This window comes from Lepus europaeus, chromosome 8, assembly GCF_033115175.1.
Source record: "Lepus europaeus isolate LE1 chromosome 8, mLepTim1.pri, whole genome shotgun sequence".
NCBI classification, from domain to species: domain Eukaryota; kingdom Metazoa; phylum Chordata; class Mammalia; order Lagomorpha; family Leporidae; genus Lepus; species Lepus europaeus.
The window spans coordinates 64821148-64833248 of NC_084834.1; the positions used below are offsets into that span (position 1 = coordinate 64821148).

The 12101-nt window shown below is 42.2% G+C and overlaps 1 protein-coding gene across 7 annotated transcripts in view; it reads left to right on the top strand.

The window, feature by feature from the left end:
- Window positions 1-12101, top strand: part of ZGRF1 (zinc finger GRF-type containing 1) — a 105783-nt gene that overhangs the window by 80386 nt on the left and 13296 nt on the right. For all 7 annotated transcript variants that reach the window (XM_062199715.1, XM_062199716.1, XM_062199713.1 and 4 more), the window contains 2 exons: window positions 4667-4744; window positions 4928-5075. In XM_062199715.1, coding sequence (XP_062055699.1) covers window positions 4667-4744; window positions 4928-5075 — 226 coding nt within the window. The remainder of the gene's footprint in view (window positions 1-4666; window positions 4745-4927; window positions 5076-12101) is intronic.

The window sequence follows — 12101 nt, forward strand, 5'->3', positions numbered from 1 at the left end:
ATCTCCCATGTGGGTGCAGGGGTCCAAGCACTTGGGCCATCTTCTGCTGCTTTCTCAGGTGCATTAGTAGGGAATTGGATCAGAATTGGATCAGCCAGGACTTGAACCAGCACCCATGTTGGATGCCGGTGCTGCAGGAGGCAGCTTTACCTGCTTCATCATGGCACCAGCCCTAACTTTTGATTTTTGGATGATAGCCATTCTAAGTGGAGTGAGGTTAAAACCTCATTGTGGTTTTTATTTATGTTTCCCTGATGGCTAGTAATCCTGAGCAGTTTTTATGTGTCTGTTGGCCATTTGAATTTCATCTTTTGAAAAATCTCTTTTCAAGTCCTTTGCCCATTTCCTAACTGGATTGCTTATTTTGTTGTTGTTGAGTTTCTTGAGCTCCTTATGTATTCTGGATATTAATCCTTTATCAGAGGAATATTTTACAAATAGTTTTTTCCATTCTGTCAGTTGCTTCTTTTCTTTGTTGAGTTTCCTTTGCTGTGCAGAAGCTTCTTAGCTTAATGTAATTCCTTTTGTCTACTTGTAAAGTTCTTGTTTTTGTTTCTAGGGTCTTATCCAAGAAGGCTTTGCCTATGCCAAAGTCTTGCAGTTGTTTCCCTATTTTTTCCTCCAGTAATTTGATGATGATTTCAGGTCTTAGATTTAGGCCCCTTATCCATTGTGAGTTGATTTTTGTATAGGGTTTAAGGTAAGGGTCTTGTTTCATACTTTGGCATGCAGAAATCCAGTTGTCACATCATTTGTTGAAGAAACTATCCTTTTTCCAGGGAGTGATTTTTTAGCTTGTTTGTCAAATATTAGTTGATTGTAGGTGCATGGATTGATTTCTGAGGTCTCTAGTCTGTTCCATTGGTTGATATGTCTATTCTTTGCCATTACAAGGCTGTTTTGATTACAACTGCCCTGTACTGTGTCTTGAAATCAGATATTGTGATGCCTGCAGCTGTATTTTTCTTGTTTAGGATTGCTTTAGCTATTCTGTGTCTCTTGTGATTCCATATGAATTTTAGGATTGTTTTTTCCAGATCTGAGAAAAATGTCTTTGGTATTTTTTTTTTTTTTTGACAGGCAGAGTGGATAGTGAGAGAGAGAGAGACAGAGAGAAAGGTCTTCCTTTTTGCTGTTGGTTCACCCTCCAATGGCCGCTGCGGCCGGCGCATTGTGCTGATCCGAAGCCAGGAGCCAGGTGCTTCTCCTGGTCTCCCATGCGGGTGCAGGGCCCAAGGACTTGGGCCATCCTCCACTGCCTTCCCGGGCCATAGCAGAGAGCTGGCCTGGAAGAGGGGCAACCGGGATAGAATCCGGCGCCCCAACCGGGACTAGAACCCGGTGTGCCGGCGCCACAAGGCGGAGGATTAGCCTGTTAAGCTACGGCGCCGGCCTGTCTTTGGTATTTCGATTGAGATCATATTCAGTCTGTAAATTATCTTCAGTAATATGGACATTTTGATGATATTAATTCTTCCAATCCATGAACATAGAACATTTTTCCATTTTGGTGTTGTCTTCCATTTCTTTCCTTAATGTTTTGTAATGTTCATTGTAGAGATCATTCACATCGTTGGTTAACTTTATCCCAAGGTATTTCAGTTTTTCTGTAGCTTTTGAGAATGGGATTGATCTTACAAGTTCTTTCTCAGCTATGACATTGTTTGCATATACAAATGCTATTGATTTTTGTGTAGTGATTTTATATCCTTTAACTAGACCATCTCCAAGATAAAGACTTATGAAAAAATGCAAAAATTGAAATCTATTCATGTATTGCAGCTGAGTAAATTATTTTCAAAAACTATTTTTGGAGGCCTGTAGTTTCTTCAGTTGCCCAGCTCTTTAAATTCCCATTTTGAGTTGATAAAAGATGTTTTAGAGGGCTGGGTATTTGTTAAACTCAACTCTGTTCCTGGTATTGAGCTAGAACTATAAGATATGTAAGAGAGAAGGGTAGGAGAAGACTCTTTTCTCACGAAATCCTAATTGGATTGAATAAAGTAGATAGAAGAGCAACCATTGCCTCTACAGATGGACAGACTGGCTTGGATTTGAGTGCTGGCTGACTCCGTATTAGCTATGTGGCCTCCGTAAACTTTCTTCACTTGAAGCTTCATTGTCTTTATCTTTTAGATGATGTATCAGGTAGAGCTATGGTAACTATTAAATGAGAGATCATGGATTAATAGGTTCTTCATAATAAATCTTAATGCTAAGTATTTGGTATCTGTTGCTTTTCATATTGCTATGGCTTTGGAGCATTTTTTTAAAGAATGTAAACATATTTATTTACTTGCTTGAGAACTTTCTTATTATACATAAAATGTTTTATGTAGTTGATCTCAACTCTGTTTACACTGACTTCAGGGACTCTGGATTATTTAATTAATGCTCTTGGTTTCCTTTCTTTCAAGGTCAAGGTGGATGCTTTCATATAAATATTTTTTTACGTTTTTTGTGTTTATGTGATGTTAATACAAAGAAGAGAACAGATCAGTGTAGTTCATAGATACACTTCTAAGCATAGGATGATATTCTCTTTCTCCCTCCTCCCTCCTTCTCCCTTTCTTTTTCTTTTTTTTTTTTACAGGCAGAGTGGATAGTGAGAGACAGAGAGAAAGGTCTTCCTTTTTGCTGTTGGTTCACCCTCCAGTGGCCGCTGCGGCCAGCGCATTGTGCTGAACTGAAGCCAGGAGCCAGGCGCTTCTCCTGGTCTCCCATGGGGTGCAGGGCCCAAGGACTTGGGCCATCCTCCACTGCCTTCCCGGGCCATAGCAGAGAGCTGGCCTGGAAGAGGGGCAACCGGGATAGAATCCGGCGCCCCAACCGGGACTAGAACCTGGTGTGCCGGCGCCGCAAGGCAGAGTATTAGCCTGTTAAGCCACGGCGCCGGCCCCCTTTCTTTCTTTCTTCCATTTTCTGTTTCTTTCTTTTTTTAATTTTTAAGATAACATATTTTTAATAGTAGAGCTTAGTGCTCTACTAAATGAAGAGTCCAACAAGTAAAATGAAGACCCTCCATTGAAGGAGAGTCTTTTTACTTGTTGAACTCATATAAAATATTTTTTAAATTATTTTTGTGTATTTGAAAGTCAGAGTTACACAGATTAAAAAGGGAGAGACAAAGAGAGATCTTCCGTCTACTGGTTCATTCCCCAGATGGTTTCAATGGCCAGGGCTCAGCCAGGCAGAAGCCAGGAGCCAGGAAATTCATCCAGGTCTCCCACAAGGATGTAGGGTCCCAAATACTTGGGCCATCCTCTGCTGCTTTTCTGAGGTCTTTAGCAGGAAGCTGGATCGGAGGTGGAGCCAGCTGGGAATGAACTCGCGCATATGGGGTGCTGGTGTCACAGGCTACGGCTTTACCCGCTATGTCACAACATTGGTCCCTTAAATAAAATTTGATTTTTTTTATTTGACAGATAGAGTTAGACAGTGAGAGAGAGAGAGACAGAGAGAAAAGTCTTCCTTCCGTTGGTTCACTCCCCAAATGGCCGCTACGGCCGGCGCTGCAACGATCCAAAGCCAGGAGCCACGTGTTTCTTCCTGGTCTCCCATGCGGGTGCAGGGGCCCAAGCACTTGGGCCATCCTCCACTGCCCTCCCAGGCCACAGCAGAGAGCTGGACTGGAAGAGGAGCAATCGGGACTAGAACCCGGTGCCCATATGGGATGCCGCAGGTGGAGGATTAACCAAGTGATCCATGGCGCTGGCCCCAAAATCTGATTTTTAATTCCTTCTTTGGCAGTTCTTTACTAGAACCTTTGCTTTGCATAATTATACCTACTTTGGAACCAGCATGCTAAAGTCACTAAGATGAATCCTTCTATTCCAGCATCAAATTATTTTTTAATTTTACTAGCTAATAAAAATGTCCAAGGCCACACACAGCAGATCCTAATGAATCATATGACATGGAATCCAGTGCACAGAGAATATTTTTGACATCTAAAATTTACGAGTTTAAAGGGCTTGGATATAATAAAGAAGAACCTTCCCCATCCTGGGCTTGCTAGATGCCTCCAATGCTGTTTACAGACAATTTTTTTATGATAATTACTGACTGTATTTCATGAACACTTAATGAGCCCTCAACATAAAATAATAAATATTTCAAGATTCTCTATGAAATACATGATACAAACACAAATGAGATCCTTAAACTGCATTCCATTTTTTTTTTTTTTTTTGGTTTAGGCATTTCACATTGAATACTTTAATCTCAAAATACTGTTATACAAAATTAACAATAAGGGGCTAGCACTATGGCATAGCCGATAAAGCTGCCACCTGCAGTGCTGGCACTGATTCAAGTCCCAGCTGCTCCACTTCCCATCCAGCTCTCTGCTATGGCCTGAGAAAGCAGCAGAAGATGGCCCAAGTCCTTGGGCCTCTGCACCTGCATGGGAGACCCAGAAGAAGCTCGTGGCTCCTGGCTTTGGATTGGCACAGTTCCGGCCCTTGTGGCCATTTGGGGAGTGAACCAGCCAGTGGAAGACCTCTTCTCTGTCTCCGTCTCTGCCTCTCTTAACTCTGTCTTTCAAATAAATAAATAAATAAATCTTTAAAAATATTTTAACTTTAATAACATAAATATTGTAGGGTACTTTGTTTCCTTTTCAATTTTCTAAATAATCAAGATCTATTTTATCTTGTCTTTAAAGGCTTCTCAGTCTTGGATTTGAAAAGTTTGTCAGAGTTGGGAGTATTCGAAAGATTGCCAAGCCAATTTTACCTTATAGGTAAGACTTTTACTCATTTCACAGAATGTTCAGAAAAGTATGGTAATTTAATGTAATTATTACTCTAAACTTGATTTTTGAAGAAAACCTTTTATTCTTGGTTCACTTTGAAAATCTGCATTTTGCTTTTTTGTCATGAAAGATGTAATAAAGAGTTATATTCTTTTATGCAATTTTTTTTAGCTTGCATGCTGGCTCAGAAAATGAAAGTGAGCAATTAAAAGAACTACATGCACTAATCAAAGAAGACTTGACTCCCATGGAGAAAATCTATGTGAGAAAAAGTATTGAGCAGCATAAATTGGGGACCAACAGAACCCTGCTGAAGCAGGTAAGGCAAAGTAGATTCAGTTTGATTCTTAATCTAAACCTGTATAAAAGGAGTCTTCAAAAAGTTCATGCAAAATATGTACTGTGAAAAAACTGCAGGGTTTCAATTTTTTTGCACCAAAGTAAACCTATCTTTTATTTATTTGGTTTTTTTTTTAAACATTCATTTATTTTATTTGAAATGCAGAAGCAGAGAGAGGGAAAGAGGTCTTCCATCTGATGGTTTACTCTCCAGTTGGCCACAGTGGCCGGAGCTGCACCCATCTGAAGCCAGGAGCCAGGAGCTTCTTCCGGGTCTCCGATGCGGGAATAGGAGCCCAAGGACTTGAACCATCTTTTACTGCTTTCCCAGGCCGTAGCAGAGAGCTGGATCAGAAGTGAAGCAGCTGGTACATGAACCAGTGCCCATATGGGATGCCGGCTCTGCATGGGTGCCTTCACCTTTACCCGCTATACCATAGCACCGGCCTCGTAAACCTATCTTTTAATTCCATTTTCTGTGAATTTTATGAAATACCAACATACGATTCAGATTCTCTATTTTTTTTTTTAAATAAGTTTTAATTTTGTTTTCACTTACTTGAAAGGTATAGAGACAGTGTGAGATCTTTTTGTTGTTGTTAATTTTTTTGACAGGTAGAGTGGACAGTGAGAGAGAGACAGAGAGAAAGGTCTTCCTTTACTGTTGGTTCACCCTCCAATGGCCACTGTGGCCGGCGCGCTGCAGCCGGTGCACTGTGCTGATCCGAAGCCAGGAGCCAGGTGCTTCTTCTAGTCTCCCATGCTGGTGCAGGGCCCAAGGACCTGGGCCATCCTCCACTGCACTCCCGGACCACAGCAGAGAGCTAGACTGGAAGAGGGGCAACCGGGACAGCATCCAGCGCCCCAACCGGGACTAGAACCTGGGGTGCCAGCGCCACAGGTGGAGGACTAGCCTATTGAGCCGTGGCGCCGGCCCAGTGTGAGATCTTTTTATCTCCTGGTTCACTGCCCTGATAACCACAACTGCCAAAGTTGGACCAGGCTGAAGCCCAGAAGCCTGCAGTTCAATGTGAATCTCAAATAGATGGCAGGGACTTGAATACTTACGCTATCACCTGCTGCCTCCCAGACTGTGCATTAGCAGGAAACTGGAATCAGAAATGGACTTGGGACTAAAATCCAGAAACACTGCAGGCATTCCCAGGCAGTGTCTTAACTGTTGTGCCAAATACCTGCCAATGGATTCCTTTATTTCTGTTGGTGGAAGAATATTTTCTTTAAATTAAACAAGCTACTGTGATAACTTGCATTTAAATAGGTGTTTGCTTGTATATCCTGGGTTATGGTCTACCCAGTGCATGTTTTATTTCGCTATAAAGGGTTCTTCAAATTTGTGAACAGATCCAACTCGTGCCTAAGTCATCCTTTCTTCTTCTTACTATTTGGATATCTTTTTATAGGTCTGGGGAGAAAAGTAAAGAGATTGAAATAGATTCCTAGCAAGTTAAATTAAGTTAGTTCTGTTCTTGGAGAAAGAGCAGAAAAAAAGGTCTGATCCTTTGCAAAATATCAAAGCTAAATTTGTTTTTAATACTCTCCTAGAAAGCTACGCCTTTCAAGTTTTGTCTCTATCCAAGAATTCAGGAGACACATATATTGGCTTTCAGGCATCAAGAGCCAAGAGTAACCACAAAGGGTCTCAGGCTGTGACAAGTAGTGTACTCCCCTTTATTGAATTCTGATGCGGAACAGCTCAGGCATCTGCTGGTTGAGGAAAAAGAAAAAAATTAATAACCTCCTCCAATGGAAGTAAAGCATGGGGAAAACAAAGGAAGGTGAAGGAAAAGGGAGTTGTTGGCTTCTTGGATCACATGGACATTGGTCACTTTCTGCAAGAGATTTGATGATACCAACCCTCTTGGATCCCTGTATTGATCAGCTATTGCTGAAATAGCCTTACTTAACAAAGTCATATTCCCATAGCTCCTAAGTCAATTGGTTTGATTTGGCTTTAGCTACAGGTCAGATCTCTCATTCAGCACAGTTGCCCCTAGCATGGTGATCTTCTGACAGCTGACAGATGTGAAAAAAAAACAGGCCAGATCACACAAATACATTTAAATCTGTTAATATCATGTCCACTGGCATTCCATTTGTTAAAAACAAATGGTCAAGTTCACATCAGTAAGGCAGAAAAATATTCTCTACCTACTTCTCTGGTGAGAAGCCCTGCAAAGTCACATGATAAAGGACGTGGTATGTAATTATAATCTGACAGAAAGGGAGGGAGAAACTGGAAATAATAACCAATCTGTAACAAGTGTTGGTTCTTCAGAGGGCTTCAGACTAATTTTCTATTACCTGCATTATAGAGTTAATTCTGTACAGCCCTCTCTTCAACCAGGTCTGGAAGGGCTTCATTTGGCTGTATTCAATGGATACAAATTAAATACTTATGTAAACTACTTGCCATTTTACTCACCCAGTATAATAAGAATAATGTAAGAATAAACGTTGAAGACTTTTTTGCATTTTCTAAACAGAAACTCAGTTAACAATAATCTGTGGCTCATTGGTATTACTGTTCACAAATGACAACTATTTTATAGGAAACTTTTAAAAAAAGTTTTTGTTAACTGGGGCCAGCGCTGTGGCATAACAAGTTAAGCCACTGCTGGTAGCACCAGCATCCCATATGGACACTGGTTTGAGTCCCGGCCACTCCACTTTAATCCTGCTCCCTGCTGATGGACTGGGAAAGCAGTGGAAGATAGCCCAAGTGCTTGTGCCCCTGAACTCACATTGGAGACCAGAAGAAACTCCTGGCTTCAGCCTGGCCCAGCCTGGAATGTTGCAGTTGTCTGGGGAGTGAACCAGTGATTGGAAGCCCTCTCTCTCTCTGTCTCTCCCTTTCTCTCTGTAATTCTTTCAAATAAATAAAATAAATCTGAAAAAAAAAAATAGTTTTTGCTAAAAAATTCTAAATCCAGTTAAGTAATCAGGACTGATATATTCCTAGAATGACGTCTGTACAATAAAACGTGTTTTGTTTTGTTTTGTTTTTGACAGGCAGAATTAGTAAGAGAGATAGAGAGAAAGGTCTTCCTTTTTCCATTGATTCACCCACCAAAGGGCCACTACGGCCAGCGCGCTGTGCCGATCCGAAGCCAGGAGCCAGGTGCTTCCTTCTGGTCTCCCATGCGGGTACGGGGCCCAAGCACTTGGGCCATCCCCCACTGCCTTCCTGGGCCACAGCAGAGAACTGGACTGGAAGAGGAGCAGCCAGGACAGAATCTGGTGCCCCAACTGGGACTAGAACCCAGGGTTCCAGCGCCGCAGGTGGAGGATTAGTTAAGTGAGCCACGGCGCCTGCCAATAAAATATATTTTAAAAGGTTTCATAGTTAGCTACTACTTCCCAGACTATTAACAAATCTCTCCTGTTAGAGTCTCACCAATATAATGATAGAAGACAAAAATATGTAATTTTAAAGAAAAAACAGTTCTTTAGGTTTTTATATATTTCTTTAAATTGAAAAAAAGGAACTTCCTGATTTATAACTCTAGAATTCTCTTCCTAAGGTTAGTAATTACCAGAAATTAGATAACAAATATTTCAGAGTAATGCCAGAAGCATAATATATTGCTTCAAAGACTGATCATTTGATTTATTTTACTTATTTTTTTTAAGATTTATTTATTTATTTAAAAGGCAGAGTTACAGAGAGGCAGAGGCAGAAAGAGAGAGAGAGAAAGGTCTTCCAGCCACTGGTTCACTCCTCAGATGGCTACAACAACTGGAGCACTGTTCTGAAGCCAGGAGCCAGGAACCTCTTCTGGGTCTCCCACGCGAGTGCAGGGGTCCAAGGCCTTGGGCTGTCTTCTACTACTTTCCCAGGCCATAGCAGAGAGCTGGAAGGTCTCATCATTTTTAAAGGATTGAATGTTTAAATACTGTGAAATTTCTAATATAAATGTGGCTTTAGTAACTTTTGTTTTATTTGCAACAAAAGAAAAAAGAGCTAACTTAAATAAAGCTATTTTGTGGCCGGCGCCGCGGCTCACTAGGCTAATCCTCCGCCTTGCGGCACCGGTACACTGGGTTCTAGTCCCGGTCGGGGCACCGGTCCTGTCCCGGATGCCCCTCTTCCAGGCCAACTCTCTGCTGTGGCCAGGGAGTGCAGTGGAGGATGGCCCAAGTGCTTGGGCCCTGCACCCCATGGGAGACCAAGAGAAGCACCTGGCTCCTGCCATCGGATCAGCACGCCGCGCAGGCCGCAGCGTGCCAACCGCGGCGGCCATTGGAGGGTGAACCAATGGCAAAAGGAAGACCTTTCTCTTTCTCTCTCTCACTGTCCACTCTGCCTGTCAAAAAAAAAAAAAAAAAAAAAGCTATTTTGTGTAATCAGTATTATTATTATAATATATAAGGGATTTATAATATTTTATTATTTCACAAGATCAGGGGACATTACTTATAAAGAATATTTTTGTCAGCAAATGCCAGTCAACATTTGTTGAAGAAAAGATATAATCATGGCCGGCGCCGTGGCTCAACAGGCTAATCCTCCGCCTAGTGGCGCTGGCACACCGGGTTCTAGTCCCGGTTGGGGCGCCGGATTCTGTCCTGGTTGCCACTCTTCCAGGCCAGCTCTCTGCTGTGGCCAGGGAGTGCAGTGGAGGATGGCCCAAGTGGTTCAGTCCTGCACCCCATGAGAGACCAGGAGAAGCAACTGGCTCCTGCCTTCGGAACAGTGCGGTGCGCCGGCCGCAGCACACCAGCCGCGGCAGCCATTGGAGGGTGAACCAACGGCAAAAGGAAGACCTTTCTCTCTGTCTCTCTCTCACTGTCCACTCAGCCTGTCAAAAAATAAATAAATAAATAAAATAAAATAAAAGATATAATCAAAAAGAAAAGGGGGGGTGGTGGCCAGCACTGTGGTATAGCCAGTCAAGCCACCTCCTGCAGTGACAGCATCTCATATGGGCGCCAGTTCAAGACCTGGCTGCTCTACTTCCTATCCAGCTCTCTGCTATGGTCTGGAAGAGCAGTAGAAGATGACCCAAATCCTTGGGCCTCTGCAGCTGTGTTGGATACGCAGAAGAAGCTCCTATCTCCTGTCTCCATTGCAGCCATTTGGGGAGTGAATCAACAGATGGACCACCTCTCTCTGTCTCTGTCTCTCTTTGTGTGTCTCTCTCACTTCCTCTGCTTCTCTGTAACTCTGCCTTTCCAATAAATAAAGCTTTAAAAAAAAAAAGATTGGTCAATTTGTATAGATTACTCACTGTACTTCATACTAGCAGAATAGAATACATATATGTATTGCATGTGTATATGTGCATACACATATTTATATATGTACATACAGATGTATATTTGTAGCTCAGAGGATACTGAGCAGTGACCACATTCAGTTAAGAAATTCATAGGTTTTCCTATTGTTTGCATTTAGTTTTAGATTAAATACTAGCTTGTATCAGCCCTTTTGCCTTAAGAATAATGTCATTTGCTGTAATGTTTAAGACTTGTGGGGCCAGCACTGTGGTGTAGCAGGTAAAGCTCCACTTGCAGTGCTAGCATCCCATATGGGCGCCAGTTCTTGTCCTGGCTACTCCACTTCCAATCCAGCTCTCTGCTATGGCCTGGGAAAGCAGCAGCAGATGGCCCAAGTCCATGCGTCCCTGCACCTGTGTGGGAGATCCAGAAGAAGCTCCTGGCTCCTGGCTCCTGGTTCCTGGCTTCAGAGTGGCCCAGCACCAGCCACTGCGGCCATTTGGGGAGTGAACTAGTGGATGGAAGATTCTTCTCTCTCTCTCTCTCTCTCTCTCTCTCTGTCTCTCCGTAACTCTGACTTTCAAGTAAATAAATGAATCTTTTTTTTTAATTTTTTTTTAAGTTTTTTATTTAATGAATACAAATTTCATATGTACAGCTTTTAGGGATATAGTGTTTCTTCCCCCCATTCCCACCCTCCACCCCCACTCCCATCCTACCTCCTACTCCCTCTCCCATTCCATTTTTCATTAAGATTCATTTTTAATTCACTTTATATACAGAAGACCAGCTCTATACTAAATAGAGATTTCCACTGTTTGCACCCACACAGATATACAAAGTATAAAGTACTGTTTGAAGACAGATTCTACCATTAATTCTCATAGTACACCTCATTAAGGACAGAGGTCCAACATGGGGAGTAAGTGCACAGTGACTCCTGTTGTTGATTTAACAATTAACACTCTTATTTTTGACGTCAGTGACTACCTGAGGCTCTTGTCATGAGCTGCCAAAGCTATGGAAGCCTTTTGAGTCCTCAAACTTTGTCAGTATTTAGACAGGGCCATATGCAAAGTAGAAGTTCTCTCCTCCCTTCAGAGAAAAGTACATCCTTCTTTGATAGCTCTTCTTTCCACTGGGGTCTCACTCACAGAGATCGTTCACGTAGGTTGTTTTTTGCTGCAGTGTCTTAGCTTTCCATGCCTGAAATGCTCTCATGGGCTTTTCAGCCAGATCCGAATGCCGTAAGGGCTGATTCTGAGGTCAGAATGCTATTTAGGGCATTTGTCATTCTATGAGTCTGCTGTGTGGCCTGCTTCCCATGTTGGATCATTCTCCCTTTAAATTCTATCTATTGTTATTACCAGACACTTGGTCTTATTTATGTGATCCCTTTGACACTTAATCCTATCTATAGTATCAGTTACACACTTAATATGATCACTTTAACATGTAAGATGGCATTAGTACCTGCCAACTTAATGAAATTTGGAGTCCTATGGCAAATTTTTAGCTTTACTCTTAAGGTGTAAGTACATGGGAATGTATGCCAAACTGTATATCTCCTCCCTCTCTTATTCCCACTCTTTTTTTCTCTCTCTCTCTCTCTTTTTTTTTTTTTTTTTTTTTTTTGACAGAGTTAGACAGTGAGAGAGAGACAGAGAAAGGTCTTCCTTTTTCCGTTGGTTCACCCCCCAAATGGCCACTACGGCCGGTGCGCTGCGCCAATCCGAAGCCAGGAGCCAGGTGATTCCTCCTGGTCTCC